The following is an 18,884-nucleotide window of genomic DNA, read 5'->3' on the forward strand; positions in this document are numbered from 1 at the left end:
CACAGGCATCCCTCCTCTGACTTCAGCACATCCTTTCTAAACAGCGTAACAAATTATCATAGTCTAATTTCAGCAGGAAATTAATAAGAACAATTGGATTTATTAAAGTCTTGAGGTGCATTCAGGGACCTAACAGCCTCAACAGGCTAAATATTATGCCAGGCAAAACATAAAGATAGATAGACAGTCTAATGCGATCAAGGTTAATTAGGTCGGCAATCGTTTAAAAAAAAAAAATTAACAATGTTGTTTCCAAACTCCTGGCATCAAGCAGCATCAATTATTTTGATCCTGGTCTGGGTGATATTAATATGCGAGGGAGGCTTTTATCAAATACCAGGCAGGGTTTTGAAGTGTTGTTCTGTTACTCAGCATGTATGACAATGTGTGTTTGCAGTGAGATGTCAAAGGCATGTATGTAATTAACACAGTTCACAGGTATGTAATCCTGAATATGTGTGACCTTTCCCTCCACGATGGCCTGTTTGATGAATGACAAATATCACAGATGAACAATGGCGCAAATTGAAAATTATTAGCTCATGCATAATTATTTCATTTTCCCTCGTACCATGCAAATGTGAATGTGTTTGCACTCCGAAATATGGAGAGTCTAGCATGTTTGTGTCTATGGTTCAGAACGAGAAGTCTTTGAAAGGGAAAGTGAAACTGTCCATATTCAGGTTGAACTCATTCAGGCATTGTTTGCTTGAAAATTCATACTCAAACTAATCTGAACGCACAGGCCTGGTATATATACCTTTATATTTAAGTTTATGTCTTACACTCTCTGGGGATGTCATTATTATATCTGATGTCCATCACATAATCTAATTACAACCATATTTTTACATATAATTTAGTATCAAAGAACTCTAGAGAAAGATATGTGTGTGCCCAGTGTGCAATGCTAACAGGATCTGCTAATAGTTAATTTAGCCTACTTTTAAGCACTTCTTTTTTGTGAAAAACTAGAAGGGCGCTCTGGCAGCCTATACCTCTGCTAATGCCTTATCTCGCCATGTTAGAGCAGTGTTTCCTGTTAATTATCTACACAGTGGTGAACCACCATGTTCTAATTTGTTAAATAGGAGATCTCTTACTTTGTGCTTTACACCATTGCTTTATTGTATAGCTGTGTGCAGCGCTGTTTCCTGCATGCTCGAGTTATTGCCATAAAGTTTTTACTGTCCATGCAGATAGTCAGACCTCGTTGAAGCTGCAGTTGTGCGCATACCCTCAAGTGGAATACAATGCAGCTCTGTCTCTCATGCGTGAACTTGTCTTTCTCGCTATTGTATGTGTACCTGTCACTGCCACTGTAGATATGAGAGATAGGTATGATTTCTGTGAGTGCTGCAGAGAAAGTGAAACAGCACCTTCAGCTCATAATTTACTTGTCTCCTCATTTTTTATATACTCAGGCTTTTACTTTTTACTTTTCGTGCAGCTATTTTCTAACACACAGGCCGTTTTCATTTTTGGAATATAAAAATTTATTGTGCAATCGGAAAATGCCTGGTACCCTACAGGTGAGGGGTGGGTACAGCACGCAGGAGGCAGAACATGGAGTATAAATTCTCCAACAGAAATGGCATGTTATTGTTTACAGCACATCAACATCAGTGGCAAGCCTTATCATGCAAAGTTTTCAGATCTCATTGTCTTTCCAAGTTCACATCTTTGTCCCTGACCTCCCTGAAACAGTCTCGGAGGGGAATCATTGGGACAAAAGATTTCCAAAGCTGCTTTCAGACATGCACTGAAGTCTGGATATTTTCCTGATATTTGTTGGAGGAGCTTCCATAAGTGTCCCACTTGCCTGTACACCTCACATCGTCAACTTGTAGAAAATGAAATGGTCATTTACTTCTGCATCCCTGGGCACCTGAAATAAGTGCTTCCACTCTGCAACTCCTCTCTTGTGAGTGAAGCAAAGTGCAAACAGTGTTGTTGAACCACAGCACTTTGGCTGCACAGGAGTAAAGTAGACTAATGACCTGCCTGTATGCTGCCCAGAAAACACTTGGCAGTGATGAAGCTTCAAATATAGTAACATTACTTTATCTGAGCAGCCCCGCAGAATCACAGTTTCTCTTGCTCTGTAAACACCCGCACAAGCTCTGTTCAACCAGTGCTCACAGACAGCCTATCCTTTTGTACAAGTCTCCTTCGACAGTCCAAGGCTGAGTTCTCCTATACGCTCCCAACTGATAAAAGTGAGACGCGTGTCAGGAAAGGTAGCGGAGAGACAAGCTTGGGGCTGGTTGATGTAATCCTCAGTAGCTGACTGTGGCTGTTTTAGAAAGGTAGAGCCTTTCAGGTAGTTATTTCTGATCTGGCAGACGGATGATTGTGGTGTGTGTGTGTGTGTCTGTGTTTGTATGTTTGATTGAACAGAAAGATTACTTTGATTATCATCCAGAGAAAGAGTCTGGTTTCAGCCACTATGTGCTGCTTGCATTTTTTTTCCACTCTGATAATTTCCATCTTTTTGTCAAGATTTTCAGTGTTGCCAAGATTTGACTTTAACATGCAATTTCCTCCTGATGCAGAGATGCCAGATTGTGGGTGAGTCATGTGAGAGAAGAGGAAAAAAAGAAATGTTTGTCAGTTTGAAGAAGCGCGAGTCAACTTCGTACATGCTGGCTCCTCCAAACAGCACTGAAAGATAACTGTTGTTACCACTTTGAGCATCAGGACCCGCGTATGATGTAACATGACATCAGTGGATTGCACACAGCACACTCAGGTTTACCAAGCTGTCATTCCGTGACCCGTTTTATCAAAGCGTAGCAGAACAAAGACAATGTAATGTAGTGTTGGTGAGTCCAGGTCTGTCTGCTCAGTGTGCTCAGAATGCTACTCCATCTTTGCAGTATTTAACCCTCTGCTCTGTGTTTACGTGTTGAAGGATTACGCCACTGAATACAGCTGACAACGGCAAATTATCACTGAGGCAGAAGAGGGCAGAGCTGAGTAAAGATGGTGACAGTGAGGGTTCGGGCTTTGCCTTCCCTGTTGTAGCCTCGCTTTAGCTGTTTTCAGACGTAGACTGCGGAAAATGTCCGCACAATATGGTTCAGACTTTCTCCGGATGTTGCCTTACACATAAACAAAGCAGCAGGAGATTGATAGTTCAGACCAGTTCATAACAACACAGAAATCTCCAGAGCAGTCAGGTGAAGGGTGGCGCAAACATGTAAGAGGCAGGATATAACGTATTACGTAATTCCACTGCGGAGATCAAGTGTTTGTGTTTACAGCACATCAACACCAGCGTTGGCTCTTATTACCAAAAGCTATCCTGACATCTTCATCAGTGTCCTCTACATGTAGGTGTATCTCACATACAGCCCCTCCTGAGAATGTCAGGAGATTATCAGGAGCTCAGCAGCTTTTGTGATTTAAGACATTGAAAAGATCTAAATGATTCACTTGACTGATACATGAAGTTTTTTAATAATTGCCTCAGACTCAATTGAAGGTCTTGCTTTGTTGGTGCCAAAGGCAGAAGAAGCCTTCAGAATGACTCCGTCCTCTTCCTCAGGAGACTCACTACACACTCTTTTGTCAAACAGATGGCAACACAGCTGTGTAGACACGTTTGCACAAAGTTTACCTTCGTACAACAGACTCCTACTCACAAAGCTGTTTTTTTATCTTGACTATCTCTCTGCCAAGCCCGTTTGTCCTTCACAGTCTGTTTTTCACTCATGGTGTGTTCTCATCCCTCCACGACATGAGGTTGTTTTGCCATTACTTTACAAAATGTATCGCAAAAACTTTATTGCATATCTGTTGTCTGATCTGCCAATCAATTAGAAGTCAGGGTTTGGGAAACATTGTTATCATTGTGTTGTGAATAATAGTAGGAGACAGGACACTGGTTTCCCACACTTTGTTGCATCACAATGATGTCATACTATTTCTACCTTTGCTTATCAAATCAGGCCTCTCTCCCAGAAATTACATTTATATAGTGAGCATTTGTATGTATAAATACATTTTAAAGGAAATTATGACTATATTTAGGATACTAATGTGATAATGATAATAATAATGCCTATGACCTGACTTAAGGCATTCTGTCCAAAATCACTCCTACTTCTGTTCACCATCTTGTCTTCAACTTTGTCCCCTTAAATATGTCCTTGTTCTTAAATATGTAAAGCGTCCTTGAATAAAAATCAGTCCATGAAATTGAATACAAGTTATATGCAAGTTATAACCTTTTTATTCACAAAAAATAGTATGTTTTATATTATTTTAACACGGCTATAAACACATTGAAAATATCATAAATATGCAACTTTACTTGGCCTTCAGACATTTCAGAAAAGATCCCCACATGTCACTGGTTCAGATTGTATACACAGTATACGTTGTATATACTCCGCTGAGCTTTCAGTCTGACAAACTGACCAGTCGACCAAGAGCAGCTGACTAATCAATGTCCATCAACATAGTCAATAAAGTAGGTCTGCTCTGATACTGCTGACAGGAAATCAGATCCATAAATACATGTTCCCTTTCAGGAAATGCACAAAGAACAATTGATCACTGTAATTCAGACTTTATCCATGTCCCTGAGTATAATATGTACTTACTTGCTAAAACATGTCATTATTATGCAGTAAACGAGATAAAGTCACACTGTAAAATCTGTAAGAACTCACATGGTGATACATGTGTTAACCTCTTGTCAGGACTCCCATGTTGAGTGGTGCTTTAAATGCTTTGTTTCCACTCTACGACCCTTTTAATGATGTGATAACAGTCCATATCATAAAGCTTTTAAAGACATTAACAGCTTTTATAGCTCGTGACTTTTTTCCCCCCTGCCGCTACAATCACTGCAGGAGCCATTTAAATGCATGTGTGGCATCTATTACACTGAATACAAATGAAATAGATCAGACTTTTAATTTAGCCTTACGCAACGACTGACAAACCCACACAAAGAAAAGGTGTTCGTTTTATCTCTTATTCACCATGAAGCTCACTATATACACATTTAATCTAAGATTCAAAATATTATAACTTTTGGGAAATATCTGCATGTGGAAAAGGAAATAAAAAGCTGAAATTGAAATGTTTCTGGAATTTACATATGACTGATGAGGGAAAGTGTTGAGTTTTCACTTTTACAGAAGGAACAACAGTACATTTTATTTCATATAGCGTAAGCAGACTACATGTAACTATTTGCACTCTGCACTTGATGCCTATTATTCTTCTAGGGACAGTCTCTACAGTCAAGTTGCTTGTTCGTTTGCATGAAGGGTAACATCTTGTAAGCTTAAAATCTTCAAAGCAACACCCTACTGTTTAGCTTTTTGTGCTAAACTAAGTAGATACTGTGTTAAATGAAATACTGTCATAAAATGAGCTGTTTACAAACAATAGCTGCAGTCTGCAAATAAAAATGTTCCAAGACAGACTAAGATCTTCGACTTGCTCTATTCATTGTCAATTGCTACATTGATAATTCTCCACAATATCTTGTATCACATTTTTTTACCCTAGTGGCAAATTACAACTGGGAATTTGTACAACTGTAGCTATAAGGATCATTTCTAACTGTGACTTGCTTGAAAAAGGGTGACGTGATAAAAATAAACAATTGAAGGTAATTGTTAAATATGCACGTACCAGCTGATGATCCAAACTCCTGTAAAGCAGCTCTGTCTTATTATGAATAGTGAACATTGAAAGTGTTACAGCACGATAAGGAACATGTAACTTATATTATGTAATTTAAATTAGAGAAGATTTTTTTTCCAAACACCATTTCCAATGCTTATCTTGCGATAGACTTAGACAAGGAATTGTTTGTAGTGTTGGATGGCTTGGTAGAGTGGTTATCATTGGTGCCTTACAGCAAAGAGGGTTCTCTGTGTGTCTGCATGGGTTTACTCAGGTTACTGTGACTTCCTCCCACAGTCCAAGAACATGTTTGGGGTTTGGTCAATTCTAAATTCTAAAACGTCCTTTGGTGTGAATGGTTGGTTGTCACCCCTGTGAAACGCTGGTAGAGATAATGGCTGGTTAAAAGATGACTATTTGTCTCAGACAGGAACAAAAGGAATGGGACTACCCCAAATGGAAAAAAATGTAACACTCTTTTGGTCACAGTTTGGTTTGAGTTGCTGCGTTCTAAACTTTTTAAATACAATTGTAGCAGGACAGAGTTGCTAATGTTAACCCCTCACATTTTTGACCAGGCTATCAAAATTCCATACTTCAACATAACATAAACCTCACAATATAATGTAACGTTAGCTAATGATGGGCTCTTCTGACTTTTTATCATCACACTACACTGGCTTTAGTATAAGTTATGCAGTAATTAGCTGTATATGCTAATGATTGCAGGCAATGTTAGAGCAGGCATTTCCATAAAGCAATATTCCTGTTTCTCTTGTGGTGATGGTGAAGCAAGACGATGGCAAGTGTGATTTTAACAAGAGCCCCATTCACACTGCTTCAGAATGTGGAGAAAAACAAAGCATTGCTGAGCTACATTGGACTTCACTGTTCTGGAAGAGCCTGATCAGTTGCTATCTTCCACTGATAACACAACAAGCAATGTATGAAGTTGAATATACACTGTATTTTTTATAAATAACCTCTGTAAGCAGTACTTAAAACACTGTAAATGAAAAAAAAGTTCAGTAACCTTGCTGGATGTGCTACAGAGGTGATTAAGCCTCAGGGTCAGTTCTATTCAAACTAATTAGAAACAAATGTCAATGCCATTAATGCCCAATGTAACTATATGTGTGGAATACAAGTATTTCAGCAGAAAATTGGTCCCTTGCACTGAATAGTAGATGATGTTGCAGGCTTGGTAAAGGCCATGGGTAAATTGATGTGGACCTTGAGCATCATCCACGGATCCCATGTCTTTGTGACGGAACGTCTTTTGTCCCCCAAAGGTCACCCCGCCTCTCTTCAGCCCAGCTTTCCAGGCCTGCAAATCAAGCTCACTTTAATGGGAAACTGCTGCGAGATTGAACATTCAAAATTTGTATAATCTTCCCCCAGTTTTTTAAAAAGCCTACACCCCCCACAATTGTCTCTTCTCCGTGGAAAGGAAGATCAAAAGAAAATGATAAAAGGCTCCTGCTTCTGGGTTTTCACTCAGTGTTTCTAGATGCTGTCCATTAAAATGAGTCCATGAGATGAACTGTCTGTCATCACTGACAGCGCTCACCATGAGGCCTTATGGGGGATTTGCTGCTGAGCGCCAAGAGGAACAGAACAGTATGGATCAAGACTGGAATTATTTGGTTTAAATGAACACTGTTTCAAACACTCTTCTGCAGTGCTGATATAATTTGAATGGCTCTTCAGAAACATGAGCCTGAGAGAGAACAAGGATTCACTGTAGAATGGTTGCATCATGAGTTTGTTGTATGATGCCTGATAAACCAAAGTGAAATCAAAATAAGAAATCAGTGTATGCGCTCAGTGTTTTTTCGACTTGTGTCCTTTTGGCTTGTGTCCTTTTTTTCATAACGATTACAATTACAAAGATTTATTCTTCCACAGTCCCTATGTTAGTGCTCTGACTGCTATTTTCTAGTTCAGCTTGGCTGGCATCTCATCAGTGGTTTGGGCACTCCATATGTTACTCTATTTCAGTCTGCGTTGTGATTCAAACCATCATGCAGTGTACATGCTGGGATTACAGACGAGTACTTGTTGTCTGGTCTGGTCGTTTGTCATCATCGCAATTAGACCCATGAGAGACAACTTGCTAGACTCCCCTCTAATATATATCATGTGCGAAAACATTGAACGTGCAAGAACTGCCGATGATCCAGCAGGTGTTCACATAACACATAAATGATAAGTGATGCCTATAACCTAAAAGCCTGATGGTTCCTCCCACATCTGAGGAGTCATTATAAAATGCAACTAATAGCTTAGTTTTACAGCTACACCCTGCCATAACAAATGGGGGCCAGTGTTTGCTAATGGTAGAAAAGTTTGCATCGATGTTAATGTGTATAGGATAGCACAGAGTCAGTTTGTGGACTTCATCAGTATTCTCTACGTGTGCGACTGTTACACTTTCTGATTTTGAAATAACAACTGTTCAGCAAAAGTTACATATCTAAAAGTTCCCCGGCTCCTTGGGTAAATCTTGTGTCCGCCAGTACTTGTACGACTTCCATACTTCCATACTTATCCACATATTTGTCACACGTTCTTTTTTCTTTTAAATAGGTTTGATTTCAGTTTGACATTTGGCCTAAAGCTCTTTTTAATTAAATTATGTTCCTGTCGTATTAAAAAGCCAAAGGGTAGGACAGTATTGTGCACAACATTTGGTCCCATAATAAATTTGGCTCATTTCATGAACATAATCTTTGTGAAATTTTAAGGATTGTTACAGGCTCTTGAATGAATGGATTTCTGTCTGCCATTTCATTCTAATTATGTGTAACACACCGTCTAGATGCAGTGGCACTTCATGGTATAATTAAAAAATGGTTATGACTCCTTGAAAAGGAGAGGGTTTATTTATAGGCTACATATTTCCCCATGTAATTATGAGTTATTGAAAAGAAGGGTCTACACATGAAGGGGTGTTGCAGGGAAGACGGAGATAAGAAGTCCTCATGCTGCGACCAGCATCTCACACACTTATGAATAATAATGAATTATAGCACAAACATTTGGTTATCATTAAAACATTACAGCCATCCCTCTCAGTGGTTCTTGTAGGAAAAACACAGACTTCAAGGCAGAGTTTCCCATTAATGATTTTTGCTGGTGTAAAAAAAAAAGAAAAGAAAAGATGATTGAAATAGATTTTTACGCTTTGAGTGTATTCGAAATTAATGATACAAATGTCTGAGGGAATTAAAAGCTCGTTGGATGAAGCCGAGTGTGGCCATCCATTCAGAGGAGTCAGCCAGGTGTGAGCGCTGCTAAGACATTCACAGAGGCGTGCTGATTTTGTCAGCTAAGTCTGATGAGTGTAACACCTGCAGCTTGAGGAGTGTTTTTTTCCAAATTGTATTGTCTCTTACCAAAACGGTGCAGAGATAACAACTAAAGCAAACAAATCAGACACAAGGATAAAGACATTCACAGAGATATAGATAAAGGAAGACATTGTAAATAAATAGAAATAACACAAGAGCGTGAGAAGCAATTGTCCCTTTCCATCGTCCTCTTTCTTTCTTTATTGCATACACATGCATGTGCCATACACATACATAAACTAGTTTCCATAGTTATTACATTTGTAATGATAGCTAAGTATGTGTGTCATTAAAATATGCTTCTTAGCGCGGTTTAATCCTGAGCTTCATTCAGCAAATCCTCATGTGATTTCTCACTCATTCTTTGCATTGTAAAATCCATGCATATGGATTTTATAATAGAGAATATTGAAGTGTGTGCCATCTCATCACTTGAGCATTTTTCGATTATAAGGACCTTAGTCGGATTCCATTTGACCATTTGATTTTATGGTGTGTTACTTGTCACTTTTAATGTAAGACTGGACTAAAGCACCTTGATCTGAAACAATCATCAACTTATTCTTTGTTTTCTTTTGTTTTGCAGGTCCACTTTCTATGAACTAACATGGACAAAGTGGTCATCAGTCTCCTGCTCCTGGGAACCGCAGTCATGATGGTCCATGCATGTCCCAAATACTGTGTTTGCCAGAACCTCTCAGAGTCTCTTGGGACTCTGTGCCCCTCCAAAGGCTTGCTGTTTGTCCCGCCGGACATCGACCGGCGAACTGTGGAGCTCCGGCTGGGCGGCAACTTCATCCTCAAGGTCACCACTCAGGACTTTGCCAACATGACTGGTCTGGTGGATCTAACCCTGTCCCGCAACACCATCAGCACCATCCAGCCTTTCTCTTTCATTGACTTGGAAACCCTCAGATCCCTGCACCTTGACAGTAACCGGTTGACCGAGCTGGGGCCGGACGACCTTCGAGGGCTGATCAACCTGCAGCACCTGATACTCAATAACAATCAGCTGAATCAGATCTCAGATTCAGCTTTTGATGATTTGTTACTGACACTGGAGGATCTGGATTTGTCGTACAATAACTTGCGCAGCGTGCCTTGGGAAGCCATCCGTAAGATGGTCAACCTCCATCAAATGAGTCTGGATCATAATCTCATAAATTTCATTTCTGAGGGGACTTTTACAGATCTGGAAAAACTGGCCCGTTTGGACCTCACCTCCAACCGTCTGCAGAAGCTCCCCCCAGACCCTATCTTTGCACGCTCTCAGAGCAGTATTGTGATGAGCACTCCATACACACCTATGCTCTCTCTAAGCTTTGGTGGAAATCCATTGCACTGCAACTGTGAAGTGCTTTGGCTTCGAAGGCTGGAACGTGACGATGACATGGAAACCTGTGCTTCTCCTGCCAGTCTAAAAGGGCGCTATTTTTGGTCTGTTCGTGAGGAGGAGTTTGTCTGTGAGCCCCCCTTGATCACACAACATACGCACAAGTTGCTAGTCCTGGAAGGCCAAACGGCAAGTTTACGCTGCAAAGCTGTTGGTGATCCAATGCCAACTGTGCATTGGGTTGCTCCTGATGACCGTTTGATCAGCAACTCCTCCCGTGCGACAGTATATGAAAATGGCACCCTGGACATTACAGTCACCACATCCAAGGATTACGGTGTCTTTACTTGCATAGCTGCTAATGCTGCTGGGGAATCCACAGCCTCCATTGAGCTATCAATTATTCAACTCCCTCACCTGAGTAATGGTACAAATCGTACCACACAAACCAAGTCTGGGCTCTCGGACATAACTAGCTCCACCAAGATAAGTAAAGGGGAACCTAAACCTCCTCCAGAAAAGGTGGTGACTGTATCAGAAGTGACTGCCGTGTCAGCTCTGGTCAAGTGGACTGTGAGCAAATCAACTCCAAAGGTCAAAATGTTTCAGCTTCAGTACAATTGTTCTGAGGATGAAGTCCTCATTTACAGGTAAGAATGATGAACAGAACTCAGTTACATTCAACTAGGTGCTGATAACTTTCTGTTCAAAGGGTTAACTTGGGTTTCACAAAGACATTTTAAGTTCAAAATAGTGTCTTCACAGCTTCTGAAGCCGATGTATCATTGTTTGCTTGCTGACTACTTCAGACACTTACTTTGAGGTGTTACTTGGAGACAGACATTCATTTTTCTATCCTTGATTTTTTTTCCTCCTTTAACCTCAAATTGACCATTGGAAGAGACATTTCTCTCGCATTTTTAGCGAACCAAATGTCATTTGAAAAATTAAACTGTTAATTACAAATCCAAGAAGAAAAGGATTATAAACCCCATTTGAATTTATCTTTCCTAAGCTACTCAAGTCCATAAGATATAAGCTTGGAGACTGCAGCTGGAGATCTTTGGGTTCTGTGAAATCAATTTCCTGTGTCAAATGAGACAGGGAAGGCAGTGACATTAAACCAAGATAATTAAACTGGAAATATCGAAAACAGCCTTGCCCCAATATTAAATCAAATTGGGGGCATCAAAGAAGCTACATATTCTGGGTACCCCTGCATCAGTATAGTGGGAAAATCAGTAAAGTGGCCTATTGTGGATAGCAGTTACAGACATTTTATATCATATCTGGCAATTAATGTCAGCCCCTCATCATGAATTAGCATTGACGTGACCAATTAATTTAGTGCAATACTCCTCAATGTATCTATACTCTACATTCCAGCAAGAGCCATTTAATGAAAGATAATTGATGGAATATGGGTGAACAAAATGACTTATTATTATTATTAACTGAGAATATGAGATTCAAAGTGTACAAACTAATCAAGGAATGTATTTCTTTGCTCAGACACTGTGAATACAACTCACCATCCTTGCAAATTCAATAATGAGGTGTTTATCTAATTTTCTTGCTTGCACACTCTTTGCCAGTTTTTCTTCCCAGTGACAGAAAAATTAGAGACTAATCCGTGTTTCTTCTAAATGCTTTATAAAATCGTCTCTATTCCACACAAAATTGCAAACAACACTGATTTGTACTTTTATTTCTGCATTCATTGATTTACAGCATCTAAATAATTTCGTGAAACAGTTACTCTTAATGACAGTCTTGATATTGTAGAAACTCAGTTATTGCAAACAGAAAGCACAGCTACTTATGCATTTATATTTATGATACAATTTTTTATTTTTATGATTTTCATTCTTAGTACTGATTAATGACATTTTTCTCTTTAACTAAATGTTATGCTCTGCGGCTAACTATTATGAGATTTGATGCATTAAAATGATTTCTAGTTTATAATCACGGTATATGTAATTTGATTTATAAACAGTAGGAAGAGGAGCTAAATTAATACATTTACTGTATGTGCGCTTATAAGTAATGCCTGTGCAGACCTTCTGCATGTCACAAGACAAATTAGGAGCTGGAAGGAAAAGATAATGCACATCGGGAGGCCTACTGTTTTTGAATTAATATTGATATGACTTCATTGACTGCACATGCACACCTACTGTGCTCTAGTTGGCTGACACAGTTTCCCAGGGCATTGCCCGCGCTCAAGCAGCAGCATGATTAAAAATCAATCAGAGCCATGTGGGGGAGGAGAAAGATTGCATGAGTCTTCTCAAACACGTGATGCAACACAGTTATTAAGCAGTGGACGCTCGTTCTGTAGGAAAACAACGAGCTAACAATGGATGAATGACTGCGGAATCTATTCATAGATAACTAACAATATGGTTGTGACCCAAGACAGACGTTTTCTACCTATTTAGTATGTATTGATCGTTACTTCAAGTTGTACACAGCAGTGATTATCATCCATTTTTGAGAGTTACACTTAAAGCCCTATCAGATAAGACTAAATGTGTTTTTACAAAATTAGTTTCAGAAATGTTCATTGACACATCATTTTCTTTTCTAAGGGGTGAAAACAAAATGCTTCTGAACACAAATGGATATACCTACTGAGCTGAGTTTTTTTCCTATCATTAATCAAGAGCGTGGTCTTTCAGTTCAAGCGCATGACTTGTTGAATTTGTGTTCAGATTGTGCACCTGGCATTCTATTGGTAGGGGACTTTTGACAGGGTTGTAACACAAAAAATTCCAAGCTTACAGGACAAATCCAAGAGCAGACGATTCACGAGCGCACAGAAAGTGCGGAGAAGGGCTGAAGCTGGAGTGCAGGAAGTCCGTGCAAGCAACAATATATCTTAGTGCAGGCACACAGTTTGAGTTGAAATTTAAGTGCCAACAGGAACTATTTTAGTGCCAGGGCAGGGTTTTGATGAAAAGTAATGCACATTTTGAACATAAATTCAACAAGTCATGCGCTTGTCTAGACAGATGACCTTGAGAGATAAAAGCTTCTCTCAGTGAGCAGTTCACAACAAAATCAGCATTCCATTGATTGGCAGGACTTCTTGAACAATCAACATACAGCAGAATTAACTTTCAGTCAAAAGCAGCTAGGCTCAGTTAATCAGTCATATTTTAACATCTGGTATATTAACAGTTCAAACAACACAATGAATGTTAAATGGAATCTCGAAGAAATTACATTCCACCAAAACAATATTCAAAAAGTGGTCATTCAATACTTATCTCATTGCTATTGCTTCATGCATATCAAATATAATGAAACCGGGGCTAATGAAGTTGTCTTTCTGAATTACTCTGTGCATATAAATATCTACTTAGCATGATTTATTTTTGCTCTTTCTTTGATGTGCTCCAACTTAATAAACTAACCAAGTGCTACTTTTAATGCCAAAGTAATCTAACCTTGTCCTGAACTCTCAGAGCCACAAGTCCATATTGCTAAGACTGTTTCTCGCTGTCTCTTTATCTTCCATGTAGGATGATTCCCATGACGAACAGAGCCTTTGTAGTCACAAATCTTGTCCCAGGGGTGCAGTATGACTTGTGTGTCTTGGCCATCTGGGATGACACTGCCACCACTCTCACTGCCACCAACATTGTCGGCTGCGTCCAGTTCATCACTACGGAGGACTATCCGCAGTGCCAGTCTCTTCACAGTGGATTCCTGGGAGGCACCATGATCCTGGTCATCGGTGGAATCATCGTGGCCACGCTGCTGGTATTCATCATCATTCTCATGGTGCGCTACAAGGTGACCAGTGGTATCAGCACTAACAAATTACCCACTGTGAGCAACACATACTCGCAGACCAATGGGGGATTGAACAGGTTCAACGGGGCTCCGCCACAGGTCAAGTCTACAGTGGTTGTCATGCGTGAGGAAATGGTAGAGTTCAAGTGTGGGTCTCTCCAGAGCAGCCTCTCCTCATCCTCCTCCTCCTCTAACTCATTAGAGAGCCAACCAGGGAGAGGGGCTGGTGACCGCTACAGCATGCAGGGCAGTGAATGCAGCACCCTGCCCAGCAGCAAGTTCAGGAGGCATGGGCACAGCATCAAAGCACGGCCAAACCTGGACCACCTTTTAGGGGCCTTCACCTCACTGGAGCTGCGAGGGGTAGCGAGGGACCAGCAAGGGACTTCTGGCCCTTCCACCGCTCCCAATACTATGGTGGCTATGGCTCCCCCGTCTGATAAAGAACCCCTGCTAGGAAGGGCAGAGTCCACCACCATGCTGGGACGTCTCCTAGGGCTGCCCCAGGAGGGTAAGCCCAAGAGGAGCCACTCGTTTGACATGGGCCATGTGGGGGCCACGGAATGTCGCGGCAACTACCCTCGCAGGATCAGTAACATCTGGACTAAACGCAGTCTGTCTGTTAACGGCATGCTGCTGCAGTATGATGACAGCGAGGATGAGAAGCCCACATTTGAGAGCTCCGAGTGGGTGATGGAGAGCACAGTTTAAGTGCAGTCAGTCTAACTGTGAGGTCTATGGTCAAACTATAAATCTATATCAGGAACATGAGTGCAGAGGAAGACGTGTTCCATTGGGAATACCACTTTGCATGAAGATAACCATGTGAATACTGTCTAAGTAATTATGTGTGAAAAGACACTTGAATTGATAGATTCCTGGCCATGATCTCACCTCTCTGTCAGCCTCTATCTGTATTTGAAAAAAAAAAATCCATTTTGAACAACACAGAACCTTGGATTGTGCAGATATTTGGCCCATATGGACTAATTCCCAATCCAGAGGGCACATGAGTGTTCTCTGAGAAAAAGGAGTTAAAAGTGGATACACTATGTGTTGAGCGCCAAGAGGATTTGCCTCGACTGTGAAACTGAACTGAATGCACATCACAATGTCGTGGATCCTCAGCATGAAATGGGACTACTGCAATGGTAGAGGGAGAAGGACCAGTGGAGCGAGTAGAGAATTAAAACACAGTCATCTTTATTTTCATCTGGGGTTTTCTATCATTTTTACTATTTATTATTTGAGGTGATTCATCAGCAGGCAGAGGCACAGCTCTCTAATGAGGTAGTTGTAGTTGTTGGATCAAAAATACACACACGCTACAATATCCCTTCACATACTGCTCACTCACATCATTTAATTTAATACTTTATATCAAGTTTAAATCAATCACAACCTGACAACATGACAGACAGCAGTCCTAGTCTCTAGATATCGGTAACACAGAACCACAACAAGCCAGTCGTGTTTTCTACCTCAGGTTATGTATCATATGAGGTTATTTATATTATGAATAGAAGTACAACAACATTTTAATGTAAATGGATGGATTGCAAACATAAAACACTTGTTCCATAGTTGTTTGCAAAATAATTATTAAGTTTCCAACCAATTGAATTCAGTATGTTCTCATCCTGCTGCATCAAAATGTCTTTCTAAATGCTTTGATCTATTACCCCATTGATCAGCACTGGCAACAGTTGTCCCCATATCATCATCGTCATGATGCTGGAGGACATTAACTGGAGAACAGGGGGGAGAATTAAAAATGATTAAAGGCCAAACAGCTGAAAACTTCCTGAAAATATTTTTTTATAAGGATGGTTTATATATTATTTAAAATTGACTCATGTACCCATCATTTTTTTCATACCGTACTGTACATTGCAGTGAAATACTTTGAATTATTGACTTGATGAACATCCCCACACATTCTGATGCCTTTCTCAGTACCCTGCTGGTCTCTGCTGCATTTCAACATGTGGGGTGATCATCATTTTTTTATTGTTTTCTTCCCTAGGTGTACTGTTCTGTATATTGGCATTTTTTGGTACAATAACTGGGTGAGAATGTAAAGGGGGGGTTGTGAAGTAGTACTTTTATTTTCCTGTGAAGCAAACAGTGAGAAGGTGCTTTACTGTGGTGTACCAACTTGGTCATTGTTAGTTGGCTCACTGGAATGGTATTTTACATGAAGGCATGTGGAGAGAAGTGCCAGAGTGGCTGTTTTTAAAGGGCCAATTCACCCAAATCACAAAAAAGCAGGTTGTTTGGCTTTAACCATGTAAATATTCTTGGTTTTATTTGCCCAGGGTTTGATATGTGCTTCTATACAGATGTCTACCTTTACCAGTTTACGAGGAGTTAGGGTGTGCAAAATGACAAGGTGATATATTACCTGTGAAATGTCAGAGATCTTGCAACAATGTTCAAACCAACGGATTTGTCCCTTTGACATATATGGCTATCTAAGGTCTTTGTGAGCAATTTTTTGTCAAATCAACCGTGCAATATTGGATATGTTGAAAATACAGATGACAAAAAGATACATTTATAAATATACATATTTTACTGTCAAGAAATCATATTATAACACAAAATACAGTCTGTAAATTCAAAACTTGATATTTTTTTATTCCTCTGTGCCATAGACCTCCATTGTTATCCCAGAACTATTAAAAAATCAGTGAGCCACTCTGTTACTTGAACAAAGACACACTGTACTGTCAATCCAATATACACAAATGATGTAGCCTATTGTGTTTTAATCTGCTGCTGGAAATAGTCCCCTACTGAGCAATGATTCTCTTGCTAAAAACAACAGTGTCCAGCTGTTTGAGGATATTATTGAACTCAAGGTTGAGTTTATCATTGTGTTATCGTTTTTGGTCTTTTCATGACGTGTTGTTTATGAGAAGAATACAGAATATCACAATTTTTCAGAGATTGCAATGCCTATTGATATTCCTACATAAAATATCATGAGAGGATTTTATTCATATTGCCCACTTCCAGAGTTAACTGCTGGTAGAGGGTTTTGTTTGACAAGATGCATGATTGTTTACAGGAAAACTTCTTAGGAGAATAGAAATTATGGTCTGGTAAAGAGAACAGGAACACCTTACAGTTTTTGGTGATGGATAAAAAGGTTTGCTTCTTTCTCAGTGCTAAATCATTTTTGTGATTTTGTAAATGCTTGTAGGCGACAATCTCAAAACAGTTAACTCAAATCCTAAACAAACTAAAACTATTTTCACAGCTGGATTCAACAGGAGTTCTTTTTTTTCTTTTCTTTTTTTTTTCTTTAAGTGATTTGGGTGAAGGAACCCTTTAACTTCTCTACTTGTGGCATCATGTAACATTCCCTTTTACTCTGCTAACTAAGAACACCATTTAAGTGTGTACTTGACTCGACATAGACATGATTCTCACCTGAGGTTCTAGGATAAAAACAAGAAAAAAAAACTGTTTCTGTGTGAAAACATTTTGCTACAAAAGAATATAAAATACTGATTCATTCCTATGAACCAACCTGGCTCCCCTGTGTTTTCTCTTCTTACAACCTCTCACAAATTATTTCATGTGCCTCAGATTATGTTACTAATTAGATTCCTCTGAGCTGAAACTGCTGCCTTATTGTTCCTGGCCACAAAGAACCAGGCAGCTAATGGAGTGTCCTTCCTCCTCTCGTTGTCTTTGTTTACCGTCGATGAGCCAAGGCTTTTCCTCCTGAGGTCCAGCTGCTGTAATCAGGCCAGTCCGCTGCTGACTCACCCCAGCACTGCCCTTATTACAAATCACCGGTACACGCAGCTCCTGGCCAGAGCCCATAATAAGGTCTTAATTCATATAATCTGTCAGGAAAGGTGCTTACGGCAGCACAGAGTAAATATAATCTCCACAAGGGCCAAGCGTTACATGATAAGACAGCGATATGCACCTGCTGAAGGCTTGGGAGGAAGATGGCCGCTGGAAGTTGAGTGGAGGAAGGTTGTTATTGTCAGAGTTTGCACTGTCATGATAGAAACAGCGTTGAAATCAAAGCAAATATATATGTTGAGGAGATAAAGGTTTCATTTGGCAGCAAAACTGATTTCATGAAACAAAAAAGTTGATAAATTATTTATCACAAATAAAAATGCAATGTATATGAGTATATATATATACACAGGAACAACAGGAACAGAGTGATCTCTCTTAGCCGATCCCGCCGATCTTCTCCTGCCTCAGATCCATCCCATCAGTGGCCGACATGACTGACATGTTTCACAGCCTACCACATTTTAACACAGTGATCTTAAACGTATCACAACAGTAAACCCAGTCTGTTATAATATTATTAGAATAGTTCCTAAGCCTTGTAGTAACTGTTTCTTAACATGAGCCCAGCTGCAGGTCATCTGACTTGCATAAATCCCAGCGTCAGGTCTTATTTATTTGCATAATAATGCTCTGATGCATATTGTGCATGTCTTTAGAGCAATGGCTCACAACAGGAAGCATTTTCTGATGTCTGAACTTGGATGACTGGTTAATGACAAGGCACTTTTAAAACTGTAGGTGTCCATTCCTCCTACAGGAAGTCTGTATGTGAGGACATATGTCTGAAGCTGCGGGTGATTTGATGGTAAAACTTAAAAACTCATCAAGCATTTTTTTCATGTTACTGAAACAAAAAACAACAGTGTAAGAAAAACAGATCAACGCGTTGCTGCTCTTTGCTTTGTGTCGCAGTGTTG

At 39.9% G+C, this 18,884-nt stretch overlaps 1 protein-coding gene across 1 annotated transcript in view; it reads left to right on the forward strand.

Annotated features, from left to right (window-relative positions):
- The window catches only part of LOC109627982 (leucine-rich repeat and fibronectin type-III domain-containing protein 2), a 137,769-nt gene extending 120,093 nt beyond the window's left edge, over positions 1 to 17,676 (forward strand). The window contains exons 5-6 of the mRNA XM_020084823.2: positions 9,589 to 10,985; positions 13,866 to 17,676. Coding sequence (XP_019940382.1) covers positions 9,610 to 10,985; positions 13,866 to 14,850 — 2,361 coding nt within the window. The 5' untranslated portion in view covers positions 9,589 to 9,609 and the 3' untranslated portion in view covers positions 14,851 to 17,676. The remainder of the gene's footprint in view (positions 1 to 9,588; positions 10,986 to 13,865) is intronic.
- Positions 17,677 to 18,884: the final 1,208 nt, after the last annotated feature.

The sequence above is a fragment of the Paralichthys olivaceus genome, chromosome 12, assembly GCF_024713975.1.
Source record: "Paralichthys olivaceus isolate ysfri-2021 chromosome 12, ASM2471397v2, whole genome shotgun sequence".
NCBI lineage: Eukaryota > Metazoa > Chordata > Actinopteri > Pleuronectiformes > Paralichthyidae > Paralichthys > Paralichthys olivaceus.